The sequence below is a fragment of the Mixophyes fleayi genome, chromosome 6 (genome assembly GCF_038048845.1).
Source record: "Mixophyes fleayi isolate aMixFle1 chromosome 6, aMixFle1.hap1, whole genome shotgun sequence".
Lineage (NCBI taxonomy): Eukaryota > Metazoa > Chordata > Amphibia > Anura > Limnodynastidae > Mixophyes > Mixophyes fleayi.
In genome coordinates this window covers 215,005,634-215,027,537 of record NC_134407.1, presented here as the reverse complement: position 1 = coordinate 215,027,537, position 21,904 = coordinate 215,005,634, and the positions used below count along the sequence as shown (strand labels likewise).

At 41.2% G+C, this 21,904-nt stretch overlaps 1 protein-coding gene across 1 annotated transcript in view; it reads right to left on the bottom strand.

Moving 5' to 3' along the window:
- LOC142095476 (uncharacterized) overlaps positions 1 to 21,904 on the bottom strand; it is a 92,571-nt gene that overhangs the window by 30,436 nt on the left and 40,231 nt on the right. Inside the window, exon 4 of the mRNA XM_075178421.1 lies at positions 18,430 to 20,226. Within this exon, the coding sequence (XP_075034522.1) occupies positions 18,430 to 20,226 (1,797 nt within the window). The remainder of the gene's footprint in view (positions 1 to 18,429; positions 20,227 to 21,904) is intronic.

Sequence of the window (21,904 nt, the reverse complement as noted above, 5' to 3'; positions counted from 1 at the left end):
TAGGAGATGGCTAGAATCTCCACAATATAGACATCATTTATTTTTCATCCTTCTGTCCCTTTCTTCAGAAGTTAAATGGGAGCGCCCCAGCTGCATTGCCTCATCCGTAGAAGTGGGCGATTGAAAGCGGGGGGGCTAGACGAAAGGTAGGGCGTCTAGGAAGTCCTTCTCGGACGATATCTCCCGAAACCGAAGATCCACCCGGTTCCAGAGGGAAATTAGGGCATCCAAGGTGGGTGGCAATTCTTGAGGAGAAAGGGCATCTTTGACCTTATCTGATAGCACTTGCCAAAAGGCAGCAACAAGAACCTCATCATTCCACTGGAGTTCTTCGATAGGGTCCGGAACTCGATAACGTACTGAGCCACTGAGCGGGAACTTTGGCGTAGTCTCAGGATGCTGGAAGCCGCGGAGGTCACCGGTCCCGGCTCATTGAAAATCCTCCGGAATGGTGAGGTGAAGGCTGAAACATCATTGAGGAGGTCGTCATTACGCTCCCAAAGAGGAGAGGCCCATGCCAGGGCTTGACCAGTCAGGAGGGAGACCATGTAGGCTACTTTTGACCTGGAAGTGGGAAATTCTGTGGTAAGAGCTCAAACTGGATGGAGCACTGATTCAGGAATCCGCAGCAAGACTTTTGGTCTCCATCGAATTTGGAGGGAGTAGGCAGACGCAAAGAGGAAGCAGCGGCAGGAGGAACCTCAGTAACTGCTGGTTGGGGTTGAACAGCCAAGGGAGGTGGAGCTACCTGTAGTGCATCCAAGCGGGTAGTCAGAGTTTGTACACACTGTAATAATTGAATCTGGACGGCATCTAGATGCTCCAATCATCATACCATGTGTTGAAGCATATCCTTGGCGGAAGGTTCTCTGTCAGGAGCTAACATAGCTGGTTCTTAGTGTCACAATACCAAGGAGGGACAACTGGATCCTGGTAGTTCAGCCGGGATTGGCGTGACTTCTGCTAGGGGCACGAAATCTAACAAGCGAAAGGTGTTCACCAGTGATTCCCGCAAGGGAATATGGGCTTCGCGGCTTCCACTAGCAGGTCGCGGCCCCCTAGGGAAGTTCCCAACGAACCACAAGAGAAGGAGTGTTGAATTAGGTAGAAAGTAGCGTTGCCACTTGGAAGTGGTTTGCAGGTATATTCTGCGGCGTAGCCACTTAGAGGTGAATTGCAGGTGTGATTTGCTGTGTAGGAGACTGGAGAAGCAGGAATACTGGAACGCAGAGTAGAACTTCTTCAGGAGCATTAAATAGATACAGGAGCTGTTTCCAGTACTGGGTCAGGAACTAACTGAAAGAACCAGCCCTGAAACCAGAGTAGAAAGGCAATATATAGGGCTGGTTTAATTTAGGCAGCCAATAGAGGGCAGCAGAAGGTAAGAAAAGGTAGGAAGCTTCTGCGCATAACTGCCGACCGTCGGGAAGACAGACACAGCGCTGGAAGAAAGCAGGACTGCCGCCGCTGATCAGGTAAGACAGGATGGCGGGGAATGGAGCAGGAGAACAGTAGGTTCGCACGCCGGGTCCTGGGAGGACACAGCGGGAGCCCGGCGTGTGACACCCTGGTTTCTAGGTTTCTAGCTAGGGACATCTCCCTTGGGAGTTCAAAAACACTCAAGCATCAGGGAGCACAAAGTCGAACAGGCAAATGAGCAGACCAGATTCAAATGAACCAGTATGAACCCACTGGAACACACAAATCAGGTCCCGCCATCACTCTCACCGCAGCCCTCAAGGAGGCATACTCAGTACATAAGGAAAAGTGGGCAATTTATTAGACATGTAAGCAGGCGCAATATTAGTTCAGTGGAATCAGAATATAATCAGTACAGGTTATCACATACAAAGGTGTTATTCCTATCAGTGCTTAATGATAATGTTGTGGTAGTTCTCAGAAAGAATCATGGGTAATATCACATGAGATCACGCTCAGGAAGGATCATGAGTAATGTAATCTAATACATGGGGAGGATCATGAGTAATGTAATGTAGTACATGGGGAGGATCATGAGTAATGTAATGTAGTACATGGGGAGGATCATGGGTAATGTAATGTAGTACATGGGGAGGATCATGGGTAATGTAATGTAGTACATGGGGAGGATCATGGGTAATGTAATGTAGTACATGGGGAGGATCATGAGTAATGTAATGTAGTACATGGGGAGGATCATGAGTAATGTAATGTAGTACATGGGGAGGATCATGAGTAATGTAATGTAGTACATGGGGAGGATCATGAGTAATGTAATGTAGTACACGGGGAGGATCATGGGTAATGTCATATCTGGTAGTTACAGGGAGGAACATGGCAGCTGGTAGCACAATGATACGATGTGAGGAGAGCAGGAGTCTAAGAGGAGCTGATGGCTCCTGACTCCCCGACTGGGCGGATACTTTTCCTCATCAGTTTGTACAGACAGTGGAGGGTGTAGAATAAGAGATTGTTGTAGTGACTGAACAAGGAGATTATGTGACTTCTGTATTTAGTGTGTATTACTCACCTGTGCTGATATCTGTAGGAATTTCCTCCTCCTTACACTGCTGATCACCCCTCACATACGTCTCTTCTTCTTCCTTTATATCTTCTACTTTAATATCAATCAGATGTTCACCCTGAGTAAACCACAAACTAATGAAATAAAACTATAATAATGCCTGATTTAATTAAATTGTGATCCGGGGAATTTTATACTTTTGAAACCAGACCATATTTCAGGTTTTCTATGTATCGTTTTTAGCAATACAATTACTCTAACCCAAGTAAGTTTCAACAATAATCAATCAACTAGTTCTCCTAAGAACAGGGCTAACAAGTATATGTAAGTTATGTGAGGTAAAAGTTTTAGGCAGTCCCCCATTATAACTTCAACTTTAATATCAATCAGGCCCTCGCCATAAATGACCCACAAAACAATAACAAAATAATGAACTGGGATTAAACAGAAAAATATCACGTTATAAGATCACCACAACTTGTCTAGAGATCATATATTGTAGAGTCACATTTGTATTATGGTATTTGTTGAGACCCTCAAATCTATCTACCTGAGGCATATTGTGAGTTTCCTCTATATGATCCTGTGAATAAAGAGGACGAGGACATCTGTCGCAGGTATTTCTGTTACTGGATCCATCTATAGGAAACACACAATAGCTGAATTATTCATATGTAATTATTTCAAAACTACATTCTCATTTACAATAATCAAAGAGTTCCCTCTTACCCAGTGATGTGAGGGGCTGATGATTCTCCATCATCACGTCCTTGTACAGACCCTTGTGTCCTTCTAAATACTCCCACTCCTCCGTGGAGAAATAGACAGTGACATCCTCACACCTTATAGGAACCTGACAAACACAATGATACAGTCATCACCCAGACACATCCCCTGGTGTTACTGTATAATGTCCCATTCCCAGCAGTCACCTCTCCAGTCAGCAGCTGAATGATCTTGTTGGTGAGTTCTAGAATCCTCTGGTCATTGTTTCTCTCATGTATCAGTGAGTGAGGTGGAGGCACGGTGATGGGGCTCTGGGTCCTGCTCAGTCCTCCTGACACACAGGGATGGCTGCTGGGTGACACACCAGACTTCTTCACCACTGTGTAACCCTGTGTATTGATGAGGAAACAATCAGCACAAAGAGTAGACGCGTTTCACTTTTTCACAGATCCATCACTCAAGGCTATAATGCTAAAATAATCATATATTCTCATTAATTAATGGTCACAGAAAACCAGACTGAGTAATGCTTAAAGCAGCACTCACTGTATAAAGGCATTATTCTTGAAGCTCCATGGTTCATCTCACACCACTGGCCAAAAACTGGAGCTGTGTGATGCTGCAGAGGGTGCGTGTGAGGGTGTGTGTGTGGGAGGGAGGGGGGATTAATGATTGCATGAACCAATAACAGAAAACAATCTATGTGATTTGCCCATCTGCTGCTATTTTAAAGTGGTGAACAGAAATAACTTCTGTGATTATCTGGGAGTACAGCTTATAATCTATGGATCAATGGGAGATTGATACATGAGGTTAAGTGCCACATATTGCATATTGGTGCAGCCAGATTGCAAACTTAGAAGGTGCTTAGTTGGCTATATGATCCAGTCACACAGAAACATTGGTCAGTGGGTCAGAGAGTTTTGTCTTGTGTGAACTGTGTAATCAGTGGTAACAGGGTACCCTACGGAGGTTAAGGAATTTTATAAGCATACCCGAAGAGGTGGTTTTTTAGAGAACGCTTAAACATTTGAAGACTAGAGGAAAGTCTATTATGCGAGGAAGGGCATTCCACAAAGTGGGTGCAGCCTGAAAAAGTCCTGGGGGTAAATGTATCAAGCTGAGAGTTTTCCGGCTGGTTTGAAAAGTGGAGATGTTGCCTAAAGCAACCAATCAGATTCTAGCTATCATTTTGTAGAATGTACTAAATAAATGATAGCTAGAATTTGATTGGTTTTTCAAACCTGACGGAAAACTCTCAGCTTGATACATTTACTCCCTGGAAGAGGAAATGGCAGCGGAAAATGTGGGTTGATGATAAACGCAGATCTTGTGCAGAGCGGAGGTGTTGAATTGGGAGATATTATGAGACAAGTGAAGAGATGTACGTTGGTGCAGTTTTGTTGTATGTTGGTATAAGTATTTTATATTGGATTTGGTAATAAACAGGCAACCAATGTAGAGACTGACAGAGCGGCTCAGCAGTGGAAGAAAGATTTGCAAGGAAAATCAATTAAGCCTCTGCGTGCAAAATATATTGTAGGGGTTAGAGTCTGATTTGGGGAAGACCAGTAAGGATGGTATTGCAATAGTCAACGCAGGAAAGTGCTTTAATTAAAGTTCATAGATGTAACGGACAAAAAAGTGGAACATACCTGGGTTGCCATGAGTCCTTTGAGGAAACAAAATTACTAAGTAAACATAATTTATTTCCTCTTTGGACTCCCTGGCAGCCCTAATGAATGGGATGTAGACAAGCAATGACAACAAACATAGAGCGGGCTCAAGAAGTGACACCAATAATGAAATGCAATCATTGTATTGATCTATAGTCTGAAGGATTCTTCTTCCATACGGAGCATCCTAAGAAAACAGGCATTGTCTTGTAAGGGTGTGAAGTAAACTAGTGCAGAATCCTAGACACCTCAAGACTGATCCTCTTATAGGTCCTGCAGGCAAGACAAAAAGTACATTGGTGACAGTTCTTGGGGAAGTAGACAGGCCACATGGTAGGTACATACACTGGAGTGGCAACCTAGCAAGAAAACCTGATAATACAATGATGTTGTGCTGCCACTAGAACGTGTAGATAGGTATCCGGTAAGTCTATAGATGTCAGAAAGCTCTTCTAGTGCTTTGACAATAGGACTTATGGATTCCATGTGAAAATGCTTTGTCTGTATGAACAGATTGAGTTTTCGCAAGTTGAGGACAGTCCGTAATCACCCTGTCTGCTTCTCTACCAGAAAAAGTTTGCAGTAGAAACCGGAATCTCTTTGGTTGACAGGAAATAATGAAGTCACCTGTTTTTCTATCAGTGTCTGCAGACTGCTGCACAATGCTTTTATCTGCACTGAGGAGGTTAAACTTTTGGATTTTACAAAGATGTCTGTCCGGAGTATTCCACTGAACTCTATCTTGTAACCTTTCTATACAATGTCTAGAACCCAAAGATCTGGGTAGTTAGTGTAATTCTATACTCTGGACCCCACAGTACACTATAGAGATTGTATCGGGCACAAGTCATTAAAAATCCTTTGGGCTAAATCTTTATTCCTTTATTACTCCCAAATGGCTCAGAATACTGGGTCTGGTGCGTTATCTTCTTGCTTCTTACAGTGCTGTCATGAGTTAGAAGACATTTACTTGTTATGACAAAAGTGATATTAAATGTTTTGTGTATATGGAAAAGCAGGACAGTGAGAGGGAGTAACATATAATATACATTATTATATAATATTAATCCTCCTGTAAATTATTTAAAATGTGACTGATGCATATGAAGAAAAAAGACAGTAACAGGGAAGAAATATATAATATACTATAATATATATCACCCCATATATACAGATACTGTGGGAGATGTCTGGAAACCCCTCACCCAACAAATAGAAGATTCATCAGTAATATCCCTACAGGGATTACATAGAGGACACATCACATAGTGACTCTTCCCTGGGTCACCAGAGTCTGCTCCACCTGTCCTATAATGAAAGGGGAACAGTCTGCCCCATGTATATATAATAACATGACACCAAACACTGCTCCACCTGTATTATTATAAGAGGACAACAGATTATACTCCACCTGTGATTATATTGTTATAATGATGTCAGTAACACCTGATTCCCGTAAAAACAAGACGTCCCCGCTGCTTCCTCCTCACTCACCCACGGAAACGTTACAGAGAACTCCCGGTTACTACAGTACAATGGATTTCCGGTCAAAAATGAGCTTCAACAAAATGGCCACCGCCATGTCATGTGCAGAGACAGAGTAACCTGAACCAATGCTGCCTCTGATCAGCTAGTCAGAGGGGCGTCTCTATGCAAATGAGGCGTGTGGCTTTATTAAAAGGGATTGTATTTTCTTACGTTATGAGCATCACGTGTCTTATTCCCACGTGACCAGTTCTAACCTCCAGCATATCTACACAGACCGCCTGCAGAGGGGCGGGGCTATGCAAATGAGGGCTGTGACTTCAGGGTAAAGGATTGTATTTTTCTTACACACATATAAGTTGTGAGCAGCACATTTAATTTACTATATAATTTTAATTTTTCTTTTCTATATTAAATATTTTATGTTGGAGGAATCAAGACTCTGAATGAAAGTGAATTGAAGATCAATCAAGATAGATGGAGACACTCTGTTCATTGTAATTAAGGGGTCTATATGCCATTGGTGGCAGCGACTATAATTCTGTATCGACGCCTAGTGCAGGGATACTAAATGTAGTAAGGTCACTATTTACCATGGCAGGGCTCATTGGTGAGATCCCCCCTCATAAACCATATAAAACACTTTTGCTGGTCTCCACATGTGACAATAGCTTTTAAAGGCTGGTGGAGAAAAGTGAAGCTTGTTGGTAAATTGAGTCAGATTGCAGTCCCTATAGGGGTCTATGGGGACTGTGGTAACCAGCAGGAAATAGGTTATGGCAGCAGAAAGTAAGAGCTCCTATGTCATACTTGCCAACTCTCCCGGAATGTCCGGGAGACTCCCGCATTTTGCGAGAGTCTCCCGGACGAGTGTGGCAATCTCCCGAATTCTGCCCACTTCGCTAGGAAGTGCCCCACTTCCCAGTGAAGTGGGCAGAATTAGATCCCAAACCCCGCCATTTCCGGTGAATCGCAGCATCGAAATGATGCGATTTTGGTCGCCCCACCCCCTCACGCCCACCTCCACTGGCTGGCTCCCGGAAGAGAGCTGAAGAAAGTCGGTAAGTATGTCCTATGTTCTTCTGTTTATATTGTTTAAAAATACCTCCAAACCGTCCAGATTGTTCTACCAACAGGTGGAATATTCTAACTTGTTCTCTCCTCAGCACTGTACACTGATGAGGCCAGGCATATTTAGTGCCATCCTTGGTGTCTGGGAGGCCCTGGAACAGTGCAGTCTAAGGCTTTTGATCGGGTAAACCACAAATATCTCTGGGCTGTGTTGAGCAGGTGTTGTCTTCCAGCGAGATCCATCAGTTGGCTCCAAACTATTTACAGACTAGCGGCTAGCTAATATAATACCCTGCAAATCACAGGTATATTACTGCATGCACTCATTAAGAAAACTACATCTTCCAAAGTGTCTCTGGAAAGTTCATTGCAAATTGTATCTGCCATTTTGGGGTGGACAAACTGCAAACTAGAGCCCCAGACTGCACTAGAAGCATGCAGAGGTTAGACAAGGCAACAAGTTACAAAAAGCCAGCGAAAATTGGGGAATTTAGAGACAGAATGTACTAAAAGGCTCCAGGATATTCTTGGGGAAACGGGAAGGAGCCAAACATGGACTGCTGGAGGCTAGTAGGTGGTTGCTCCGAGTTGTGCTGTGTGAATGCTGCCTGGGACCATGTAGGATCTACCCACAAGGAGTCACTGAGTGCTGTTGCTAAACTATTGCCTTGAGGGATGTATAAGCTAAAGTTCCAGCTTTAAAAGCCAGTCCAGAAGGAAACATATTTGGAGTAAAGCTCATCAGATGTCAGCAGGGTTTATATGAAGACAGATAAGTTTATATTCTATTTTGCCTTGAACATACCAAGTTATTAAAGTGAAACAAGTGAGACATCAAGCTGTGTTTTTCAAACCTCTGGCTCGGATTCTAACATTGCTATTATTATTATTATTACCGTAGATTTTTAAGGCGACACAGTGCTCCGCAGTGCCGTACAGTAGAGAAAACAGTACATACATAAAACAGGGCCATACAAAGTAGTGCTTCAGAGTGGAGATTAGGACACTTGTGAGGGTACATTAGTGTGAATAGTGTTATAGGGGATAAGGTCACCTCTAAAAACTAGATGACTTATCAAAGAGCGTCTAAAGATTTGAAGGCTGTGGAAAAGTCTGATTGAGCATGGTAGGGAATTCCATAAGTGGGAAGCAGCACGGGAGAAGTCTTGTAGGAAGGAATGAGAGGTGGTTACCAGAGACAAGGTGCAGGTTACAGGTAGATCTAAGAGGGCAGGAGAGAGAGTATTTTGAGTGGTGCCAGGAATGTCAGATAACAGGAGGTTGCAATAGTCAAGATGGGAGATGATGAAAGAAGGGATAAGAATTTTGTTAGCATGTTGAGTAAGAAAAGGGCATATTCTGGAAATATTTTTAAGGTAGAGTCGACAGGACTGGGAGAGAGTCTGGAAGTGAGGAATAAAGCAGAGGGTGAAGTCAAGTGTGACACCAATGTAGCAGGCTTGAGAGACTGACGAAATTGTGGTGTTATTGATAGTGAGGGAGATTTGAGGGCAGGTGGTGATTCTGGCAGGAGGGAAAATAATAAGCTCTGTTTTGGACATGTTGAGCTTTAGGTAGTGTTGGGACATCCATGTGGAGATAGCAGAAAGACATTTGGTTACACGAGATAGTACAGAAGGAGAGAGGTCAGGGGAAGAGATGTAGATTTGGGTGTCATCAACGTAGAGGTGGTATTGGAGGCTGAATGAGCATATTAGTGCTCCAAGAGAAGAGGTGTACAATGAAAAAAGTAAAGGGCCAAGAACAGAGCCTTGTGGGACCCCAGCAGATAGTGGGAGTGGAGGGGGGGGGGGGATGTGTGAGAGGTAGAAACACTAAAGGTGCGGATATATATGAAGGAAGTGATCCAGGAAAGAACTGTGTCACGAAGGCCAATTGAGTGAAGGTTGTGTAGGAGAAGAGGGTGATCAGTGTCAAAAGCAGCAGAGATGTCGAAGAGTATGAGTAAGGAGAAATGACCATTAGACTTTGCAGTAAGTAGATCATTGATCACTTTTGTGAGAGCAGTTTCAGTGGAAGGTTGGGGCAAAAGCCTGAATGCAGAGAGTCGACAATGTAATTAGAGGAAAGAAAGTGATGCAAGCATTTGTACACTTATTGACCTAGTATTTTGGTGGCAAAGGGGAGGAGAGAAATAGGATGGTAGTTGGAGAGATAGACTGGATCGAGAGATGGTTTCTTTAGAATTGGTGAGATGAGCAGATGTTTAAAGAAGGATTGAAATGTGCCAGTGGAGAGAGACAGGTTGAAGAGGTGAGATAGAGATAGGCATGCAGTGGAGGAGATGAAGCGGAGAAGTTGGGAGGGAATAGGGTCAAGGGGACAGTTTGTAGGGTGAGATGATGAGATGAGTGCAGAGACTTCGAGCGTGAAGCACTGTTATTCTACAAATATCCCTGAGGAAGCCCCCAGCGGGGTGAAACGCGTAGGCTACTTTATTGACATCCACTTTCACTTTGGACATTGTTTTTTTCATTTCCATCTACTGAGAGCAGAATCGCCGAATCTAACTCCAGGCGCATGTGCGGACATATACCATCGCCCAGCGGGTTCCGATACACACACTTCTGGCTGAGAGCGGTTTCCCCACAGCTCTCGCCTACTCTACCTAAGGAGACTGTTTCTTCATAAGAAGGATAAGATCGCCGACACCAACCAGATGCAAGCGCGCAACTCACTGAACTGCTCTAGCGAGTCCATAGGAGAAGTCCACGCTTGTGGTTAATCTCTACAATTTGGATATCAGTTCTACTCGTGAGCACTACCCACCCTTCCCAGATAAGTCATCACTATTACTTTCGTTTGTTGTTTTTTAGACTGGAATACAGGGGTCAGCATGTTTATACTGGATGTCTAAGACTTATGGACTTCAGTCCTACACCTTAGCCCCCATTGTTTTTATACTTCTTATGAGTTTTGTTTAAGAAAACATATATTCTGGTAATTTTTTGTTTTTCTTGCTGATATATGTATTATTATGCCTGTTTTGCCACTTCAATACAGATAAACTTTATTTATTATTATGTTTGCACCATTTAGTTACACATTTGTTTCATTCTAGATTGCGCTGGGGAATTACGTATACTTTGTTCTGCCTAACCGAGGAGTCTAAGACCAACTCCTATCCCCCTGTTCCCCTGGCTGCCCCATCTCACCCTCCCGTGGGAAGCGCTGATCCCCCATTTGTTTTATATATCCACAAATACTTGATAGCTGTCATGAATCGGGGTCTTAGCCCTGTTTACACCACTCGGCGGTATCATATTACCGTACATCTTCCTCCTGGTCGTATGCAGCATGTTATCCTGGGACAAGCGTGACTTCTGTCTGCAGCCCTGGAGGCTGCCATCTTGGGTGAGACATTTGCTAAGCTTCCTGCTGAGTCTGAACACCTGATTCCATTCCCCAATTGGCTTCCTCTGCAGACGATAAGAGTCCCCTGATACACTCAGCAAGTTGCCAGTGCAACACTTCCTAGTTCCAGATCTACAGTGGCTTTTGTTTTGTTGCTTCATACTATCTGCTGAATACAGAGATCTAGCCTTAATGTGTACACAGCTTCATCCGGATTACTGCTTCTATTCTCCCGCTGTGTACATGTCTCCACCATTACCTCTGAGTGAATTCAACCTCAGCCTGCTGCTGTATTATGGACTTTTCTCAGTGAGTTTAACCATTCGTTAGATTTCATCTTCATCTATTCATCTAACCATTCGTGTGAATTCAACTTCATTCATAAAGCTATCTTTAGTGAAACGTACGTTGGGGCACATGGGTAATTGACGTCATTCGTGACGTCATACCCAGAAGTGAGAGTCAGTGAGCGGCGATACCGCTAACGCTTCCTGACTCACATATTTCAATGGTCAGAAAACTATTTTATATTTCAATATATCGCCGCTTGTTCCCTTTCTGGGTTAGCATTAAGTATCTATTACTGGTTAGGCGCCTTATCATGTATCTATAACGTGTGACATGTCTCACATGTGCATAGTGCACCAATATATTTCAACAGCGCTACTATTATCCTCCAAGCTAGCAGTATTGGGGTATTAACAATTGATACCTTGTTACTGAGTACAGCAAGTGAATCCAATACCGCTAATGCTCTCTGACATATATATTTCAATGGTCAGAAATGATCAAATATTCTAATGTAGCGCAGTATTTTTCCCTTTGGGTTAGCAGCAAGCACTTTTCATTAATTTGGTGCTTTAATTATGTATCTGCAACAAGTGATATTCTCAACATATGTTTAGTGCACTAATGTATCCCAATATCGCTACCATTATTTTCTAGGCCAGTGTTTATATACTAGCACTGATATTCTATTATCTATCAAGCAAAAATATATAAACACATTACATCTATGCATATGACTATACCCAGACATAGCAGGGTTTCTATTATCTGATCAGCTAACAATTATATCTACTGAGGGATTCTTTACCCTGAACTCTAAATACCTCATATACTATATGTTATGCTGACTAGTAGTTGATCCATGTCACTGGGATTAGTCTGATCCAATATTATTTGCAGAACATCTCAGATCCTATTCGTCCCTACTTCTCATCCCATATAGTTAATGAGGGTCTTGATATTTGGATCATATTAACAATAATAAACCCCCGCTATTTTTCTGGCTCCACTGTCCGTGGTATCATTTTATACACTTTTTTCACGTTTATCTTTTTCACTTTTTTACCAGGAGGCTATCTCAATAGAGATATGTTTTTTAACTAATTTCTATTAATAAAGGCATTTGCCCTATAAAAAAAACCAAATATAAATAACTCTCGTATTGGATTATCTGATATATTTCCTATATATTATTATTAGAACAGGCATGAACCTGGAATGTGAGAGATACTCTCAACTATCAGGACCGGATTAGGAGTGCTCTAGAAATCCATTTCTTTTCTTTCTCTCTCTGTGTCTTATTCATGTTTATTAATGGAAAGAGCGCCCCCTCACTATGATAATGATTTTGATATCTAGATGAGGTATATCCCAACCCTGTGCGGATTACTCCCCTCTTTTTTCTACACTCAGCAAGTTGCCAGTGCAACACTTCCTAGTTCCAGATCTACAGTTGCTTTTGTTTTGTGGCTTCAAACTACCTGCTGAATACAGAGATCTAGCCTTAATGTGTACACAGCTTCATCCGGATTACTGCTTCTATTCTTCCGCTGTGTACATGTCTCCACCATTACCTCAGTGAATTCAACCTCAACCTGCTGCTGTATTATGGACTTTTCTCAGTGAGTTTAACCATTCGTGTGAATTCAACTTCCTCTGTTGTTATTATCTGAATTGCAAACCATTAACCATTTGTGAAAATTCAGCTTCATTCTAATTTCTAATGCTGAAATAAATACCTTGGTAGTTATTACTTGTGTGGATTCACCTTCTTTGCACCTTCAAGCAAGCTCTATGAGCAAGACATTTATCCAGCTCACCCCGTTTCCACTACACTCCTGCCACAGCTAGTCCATGAGGTCCCGACACGGATACCAGAAACCCTATTGCCATGACAATAGCTTTATTTTTACACTGAAATTTAAAGTAGATCTAGGACATGCCATATCCCAAATATAAATATGTCCCCACATATTAAATTTACCTCCCCCTCCAATGCAAAATGGTTTTGCCAAAGTGCAAATTTACTCCATTTATATGGTTTGCTTTCCATAATGCCTCAGGCCATTCGTCTTCAGTTACTGGAAAGAATGAATTAAGGGTGGACTGGGGAGTGTAGGTAAAGGTGAGTGGAATTTGGTATGAGGAAATATCTTGTCGAATGGTAATGATTTTGTCTTTGAAATAGGTGGCAAAATCATGGGCTTTGAGGTAGGAAGGGGGAGGAGGTTCAGGTGGGCAGAGAAATGAGTTGAAGGTGGCAAAGAGGCGATGTGTGTTAGAAGACTAGGTGGATATTAGAGATTTGAAGAATGTTTATTTGGCAGTTTAAAGGGCAGTGCTATAAGATAAAAGGATGAATTTATAGTGGAGGAAATCAGGATAGGAAACAGATTTTCTCCAGTTCCGCTCTGCAGTGCGGGAGCACTTTTGCAGGTAGTGGGTCTGCTTGTTGTGTCATGGTTGAGGTTTGGATCGTTGGAAACTATATCTAGTAGCTGGAGCTGCATTGTCTAGGGCTGAAGTGTGTGTTTTGTTATAGAAAGAGGAAGCCTGATTAGTACAGGACAATGCAGTCATTGGAGAAAATGGCTGTTTTAGTGAAGATGAGAAGTGGATTGGGTTAGGAATACGTACGTTTCGTTGTGTACCTGTGGATTTGGGTGCAGGGGGAAGGGCATGAGGTAAGGTGAGGCTGAAGGTAAGGAGGTTGTGGTCACAGAGTGGGAAGGCTAAATTGGAGAAACTAGAGATGGAGCAGTAGCAGGAGAAGACAAGGTCAATGGAGTGCCCATCACAGTGGGTGGGAGATGAGGTCCATTGAGAGACACAAAAGGAGGAAGTGAAAGAAGTTTAGTGGCAGAAAAGACAGTGGAATTATCAATGGGAATGTTGAAATCACCAAGTATGAAAATATGGCAGGTCAAAGGATAGAAAAAAAGTGAGTCAGGAAGCAAAGTTGTAAAAGAATTGGGAAACTGGGCCTAGGGAGCAATAAATGACAGCAACATGAAGGTGGAGAGAATAAAATAGATGGATAGTGTCGACTTCAAAGGAAGAGAATGAGAGGGAGGGTTCAGAGGGAATGACTTGGAAGGTGCAGGTTGGAGAAAGTAGAATACCTACTCCACCACCTTGTTTGTTTCCGGGTCTCAAAATTAATGTTCTACCCAGACTCCTGTATTTTTGACAGACACTCCCGATCCATGTACCTACGCAAATCCTCAAAACACTTGCAACAAACCCTCTTCAAATTTATTTGGGCAGGCCGCAAACCAAGATTGCGGATGCGTATTCTCTTCAAACACCAGACATCAGGTGGCCTGGGATTACCGAACTTAATAAAATATTATCAAGCTATGCACCTGCATTGCATCCTTTGGCACTCACCAAACCACCTATGGGTTTATACCCACATAGTCAGACCTATTACAAGTATATTCCCCATATTTCTTGCTTTGGATATCCCCACAACATAAAACTAAATGCCTAGCTCAACTCTCCACAGTGAGATTCTCTACATTAATGTGGGATCGAATGACTCGGACCTATGCTTTGTGCTCCAATTATTCTTTATTAGTCCCTTTATGGAATAAGGCACACTTTTCCCCATGTATGCATCACAAAATATTCCACCACTAGACCCAACATATTATACTCTTCGTCTGGGATCTAGCTGTTATGCGTTTTTTCCCCTCATTCTCGGAACTCAACACAAGATTGGACCTACCGCATAAGATTTTTTTTACCAATATCTTCAGATAAGGCATTCCCTGCAAATTCCGTTTCCTTCAGATCAATGATCCACACTGGAGTCTCTGTGTTGCGACTCTCCCTCCACAAAAGGTCTCATATCTACATTATTTCCACTGATTAATAATCACAATCTATACCATATTTCAAAACTCTACAAATCAGTGCTGGAGAGGATGAGGTTGTCCAGGTACCCTGCTGCATGTTTGGGGGTCCTGCCCAAAAATAAGACCCTATTGGCAATAAATTTACACTCATTACCTCAATGACACAGATCAACATGCCTGACTCTCTGTTATTCTCTCCAGGCCAAATACACCACGGCCAGTGTAAAAATTGATTAGGCATAACTTAAATGCTGCAAAGTGCTTAATAGCAGCAGATTGGAAGAATGTTTCTCCCCCTTCACTCTCAGCAACTATAAATAGTATTTGGTCATTCTACCACCTGGAAAACATTACTGCCACCCTAAATAACACGCCAATTAACTTCCAAAATACTTGGACTCCCCGAACAAGTTATTATGAAGATGAGCCTCCATTAACCACCGATTGACATCCCTCAAGTATCCTGGACCTAACCTTTGGGCTACCTCGCTGACTGAAAAGCCATCCACTAATAAGCTACCACCCACGTTATTATTTTTAGATATCTCACAAACTCCCCCGACCCCTAATAGCTGTAAACCCTTGACCGCTTGCCACCTCATCCCTAATTTTCCCACTCCTTGTTAGTCTTCTCTCAAAACAAGTTATAATGCTGATAGCTCCTCAAACAGCTAACAATAATCTGTCTTCTCTTTCAATTCATTTTTACTTTTATTACTATGTAATATTGCTAACTGAATGCAATAGAATTGCTGTGTTTTCTTGTTAACTTGTGAAAGACAATATTTACTTTTCAACTAAAAACAAAATTTAATTTATACTTCCTTAAGCAGGGGAGCTTATATACAGTGTAAGTTGCATTTATGCTTGTTTTTTTTTTTCAATACTTTTTTATTAGAAACATCTTACGCTGAAAAAGCATTACAAGATCTTGACAGGTACATCAGTAACACGGTATACATTTTTAGACAGACATAGCAGTGTGTAAAACACTTTCTCACAGTGCTTTTGCAATTGGAAGTTAGTTGTGTATCTATCTAATTCTATAAAGATGTTGTTTTAAACACTTTAAACTATAAGGTTGGGGGGGTAAAATGGCGGAAAGAAGAATAGGGAGAGAAAGGGAACGTGGGGAGGGATGGTGAATTGAAGGTTCATGCATCAGATAGGAAAGGATTGAACTTGTCTAGTGGTTCTATTCCACACCAGATTTCTACTAGAATTGAAATAAAGGTTGGTTATGATATGAAGTCAATAGGGACCAGACTTTATAGAAAGACACGGAGGAGCCCCTCAGTATACTGGTGATGTGTTCCATCTGGTAGGTGTGCCAGACTCGATTACAGGCCATTGGAAGTGTTGGTGGGCTGGGCCTTTTCCAGGAGGCAGGCTGTACTGGGTGATCATCATCCAGTACAGCCCCCTTGAAAGACACCAATTGCATTTCCCTATTCTGACTCATTATAAAAGCAGCAATACTGCACATCTCACAAGTCACAGTATTCTTGCCCAACATCTCACTCTTTGTTTGCAATACATCACTTGACAAGGCTTCACCCAACATTTCCCCAACAGAATCTTCTAACACTATACTTTCACATATCTGTTTGGATTCTATGTCTTCCTTATCTGTAGTGCATATGTATTAATTTGCTAGAAAAATCTCTCCTCTCAGACAACATGTTAGCTCTTAAAATTTCTTTATGGGTAAATAAACCCCCCTCATTTCTCAACTGCATCCATCTGTGCAGACTCCCACTGAATCACAATATAAACAGTTCAAATCTGTATGAATAATGTCTGCATGCAAAAATTCACTGCACCCTTTCTTAACCTCTTTGCAGCGATTGACCCCATTTATTAATTTTTTTACAGATTTTAAAACTTTTTGGCATTTTTCCAAAGTTTGAAATTACTCAATGCAGGTATTACTTTTTCAGATTTACAACTTTTTCTCCCTTTACAAAACATGATTCTAGTACAACAAACAAACAAATCTCAGGTGAGCCAGAGACACAAGGTCTTCAAGACCATTCACAAATCTCTTACAGATTAACCTTTTGAAACTTTGCCAAGCAGCGCCATTAAATGTTCCACGTTGAATAAGGTACTTTCGGTTTCAAAGAGTTAATGACTCATGAATGCAAGATTTATTGTGACATTTACCTTTATTTTTACGATAAACATAACATAAAAGAAAAAGTAAATCAAATACATAGCTTCCAATATGTTCCAGTAACAGTCAATTTCCACACGAAAGCTGAATAAAGGGTCATGGAATCAACTTGCATATAAGGGTATGAATATATTTTCAGACTTGCTATTGTTACATTACGGATAAGAAATAATATATACTCCGCTGCTTATATTAAGTGGAAACTTCATTGCAATTCTGTTTTACCCGTATTGCCTGTTTCCCTCATTTTCTGCATTGTAATACTCAATAAAATATCTTTAAAAAAAAAAAAAAGAAATAATATATTCTCACTCATGTGCAGGAACATCTGAGACAACGCCTAACATTATATGTTAAGATGTCTCGGCCCAGCCTTTGATCAGATAAGCATTTTACAATACACACAGAAAAGTTTGAATACAACAAAATGGAGCTCAGTGGCCATTTTCATAGACCTGTTACTCTGTCAAACACAAGATACGACAGTTTCAATTTGCACATACATTGACTACACAATGAAAGGGGGTTATTTGGTAAGAGGTCCCTCTGCTGAGACAGACATAAAACTCCAACTGAGGTTTGCAAGAACACATCTGAACAAGCCAAAATCCTTCGAGAAGAAGGTCATACACACACTAATTATAGCAGAAAGCAACCACCCTACCAGTATTGTCTTTTAAGTGTGTGAGAAAACCGGTGGGAAAACCACACAAACATGGGGAGAACATAGAAACTGATAGTTAGGGACTTGGTCAAAACCAAACCCATGTCTCTGGCGCTGTGAGATAGTGCTTAGGTCATATAGTACCCTATATAATGACAATGTGGTCTTTCTATCATTGCGGAGAGTTAGACCGACATCTAATAGAATAACTAAACTGCACTAAATTCCCCAGATGAGCAAACTGTTGCATAATTATACTGAAGACACACATTCCAGTTCTATGTTTAGGTGGTAATTCATTTGTAATATATTAATAAATTGCGTGACTTTGAAGATTCAAATTACTCTATTAAGCGGGGATACCAATATACAATTCTGAGTATAGTCTAAAATTTTATTGTTCAATAATTTTCACTTCTAAAATAATGGAAATCAAATACCACTGCAATTCTGCATCATATATTTTTATCATAGCATGGAATTTTATTTTCCTCTATGAAGACTCTCATGTTTAAGAAGATCTGATTCATGTGTAAAATATTTCCCACATTCAGAACATGGAAATGGCTGCTCACATATGTGAACTTTTCGATGTTGAATAAGACGCGATTTGCGTGTAAAACATTTTTCACATTCAGAACATGAAAATGGCTTCTCACCTGTGTGAAGTATCTGATGTTGAATAAGATGTGTTTGACATTTAAAACATTTTCCACATTCAGAACATGGAAATGGCTTCTCACCTGTGTGAGTTTGCTGGTGTTCGGCAAGATATGATTTCCTTCCAAAATATTTCCCACATTCAGAACATGGAAATGGCTTCTCACCTGTATGAGTTCGCTGGTGTTCGGCAAGATATGATTTCCTTCCAAAACATTTACCACATTCAGAACATGGAAATGGCTTCTCACCTGTGTGAGTTCGCCAATGTATAAGAAGAGCTGATTTCTTTAGAAAACATTTCCCACATTCAGAACATGGAAATGGCTTCTCACCTGTGTGAGTTCGCCAATGTTTAAGAAGAGCTGATTTCTTTAGAAAACATTTCCCACATTCAGAACATGGAAATGGCTTCTCACCTGTATGAGTTCGCTGGTGTTTGGCAAGATATGATTTCCTTCCAAAATATTTCCCACATTCAGAACATGGAAATGGCTTCTCACCTGTATGAGTTCGCTGGTGTTCAGCAAGATATGATTTCCTTCCGAAACATTTCCCACATTTAGAACATGGAAATAGCAATAGCTTCTCACCTGTGTGAGTTCGCCAATGTTTAAGAAGAGCTGATTTCTTTAGAAAACATTTCCCACATTCAGAACATGGAAATGGCTTCTCACCTGTGTGAATTCGCTGGTGTTCAGAAAGATAGAATTTCTTTCTAAAACATTTTCCACATTCAGAACACGGAAATGGCTTTGCACCTGTGTGAATTCGCTGGTGTTCAGCAAGATATGATTTCGTTCTAAAACATTTTCCACATTCAGAACATGGAAATGGCTTTGCACCTGTGTGAATTCGCCAATGTTTAATAAGACATGACTTCTTTCTAAAACATTTCCCACATTCAGAACATGGAAATGGCTTTGCACCTGTGTGAGTTTGCTGGTGTTCAGCAAGACATGATTTATTTATAAAACATTTCCCACATTCAGAACATGGAAATGGCTTCTCACCTGTGTGAGTTCGCTGGTGTTCAGCAAGTAATGATTTCCTTCTAAAACATTTCCCACATTCAGAACATGGAAATGGCTTCTCACCTGTGTGAGTTCGCTGGTGTTCAGCAAGTAATGATTTCCTTCCAAAACTTTTCCCACATTCAGAACATGAAAATGGCTTCGCACCTGTGTGAACTCTGTGATGTGTAGCAAGATTTGACGGCTGTCTGAAACATTTCCCACATTCAGAACATGAAAAAGGCTTCTCATCTGTGTGAACTCTCCGATGTGTAGCAAGATCTGATTTCTCTTTAAAACTTTTTCCACATTCGGAACATGAAAAAGGTTTCACACCTGTGTGATGTCGTTGATGTCTAATAAGACTTGATTTCAATGTAAAACATTTATCACACTCAGAACATGCAAATGGTTTCTCACCTGAGTGAACTCGCTGATGATCAGCAAGATTTGATTTCTGTCTAAAACTTTTTCTACATTCAGAACATGAAAATTGTTTATCATCTGTATAATCTGTACTGTGTGTAACAATATCCGAGTTGTAAAGTGAACATTCCTCATTAATTGAAGGCTCAGATGATATATTTGCACAGTGAAGTAATCGATGTATATTTAGGGCAATGGGGTTTTCTCCTGAAGAATTTTGTGTGATGTTGTTATGTTCCATTTCACAATCTGGAGATAAAATGAGATGTCTCTCAGAGTTATTCCAGCTGTACAGTTCATCTGCTGGGAAAAAAAATAAATATATGGAAATACACATTTCTGCAGAACAGATTTTTTTATTTTTTTTACTACAAGTGTATTTCAATACCACAACATTTTCATAGAAACAGTGAATTCAACATTTTCAAGTTTCAATTTGTGAATGAAGAATTATAAATTCTATTAAAAAGCTTCCATTACATGCTATGATGTCACACTGCTATTCAAGACTGCTCATTGGTTAGAACTTTATGACGAGAAGTCGACATCATTATTTAAGACAACTGAACAAGAAGAGGACCCAGGAGCGCCAAGAAAGGTGAAAACATTTCTCTGAAATCTCTCCAGTGGACCCTGATGAAATAGGAGCCCTGATATTACTTCTACTAGAGACTGGTGTTCTGTAAGGGTGCAACCTCTGGGCTTGGTACTGGGATTACTGGGGGTAAATGTATGAAGCATCTGTTTCTGCAAATCACCAGAAGTCGGCCATTGCCACTTTAAATTTTCGTTGCAAAGTCACCGATTTCCAGTGACTTGCAGAAACCGATGCGTCATAGATTTACCCCGTGGACTAGATTCAGACACCTTACCTATAATCTAACCTGTAATCATAGTTACAATCTAAAACATTCACTTTTAACAATGCTCACTCACACTCTACACTTATATGCAGGTCACATTTGCTGGTCTGACCTCACACTGTCTTATCACTCTCAGGATCTCCATCTCAATCTTTGCAACTGTACCTCTCTCTCTAACAAGGGACATCTCCATTAGAGGTCAGACACAACCAAGCATCCAAGAGCACTAATTTAAACAGGTATATGAACAGACCGGACTTGAACAAACCCTGGTACAAACGAGCATAATCCACCAGAACACATCACCTTTTTAAACACTAAGCTCCTGTCAGAGCTCTCGGTCCACACTCAATAATTACATCACAGGAGCGTTACTCTCTCTCTCTTTAGCATCACACCTCAGAGGGTTATTATGCTTATGCACTACCGAAGCACACACTTAGTCCCACTCACAGCATATAAATAACTATACAGAATAACTTTTTAACTTAGATAAACATATAAGAAACTTTCTTGATAATCTCCTGCCCTTGCAAAACAAACAGAATGGCAGAGAACAACAATCTTCTTTCCAATTATACTTTTACAACATTCCTCTGGACCAAAAATCAAAGCATGCACCGTTTTCACATGCTATACTTTTATAGATATTTTCTGCTCATGAATGATCCATTGCAAACATTGACAAAGTGTCACGAAACAAAGTCCCAGACACTTCCCACAAGGACTAAGCCATGAGACCCCACCCTATTAATCATGGTCAGAGTTTCTCAAATATCAGGGTGCCCCTATGTTGTCCCCAGAAGGATAGGGAGATGCAAGTACCAAGCATGTTCAATAATGGTTCTGTATGCCCAGGATCTCAGTGGCAGGGGTAGGTTGGGAACTTAAAGTGGTCCTGGAAAAAATTATACAATTAGCCTCATGTCGGTGAGACTAAAACTACTGTAGACGGAGTCCACACATACGGATAGGGTTAGTACACAGCAAGCCCTAGCCACAACGGTGATAGACGAGGACAATGCAACACGCAATGGTAGGAAATTTCACAGCAAGCAGAGCCTGTCACGGTAGGTCAAGATAATGCACAAGTAGGTAAAGCAATCACAAGCAGGCCG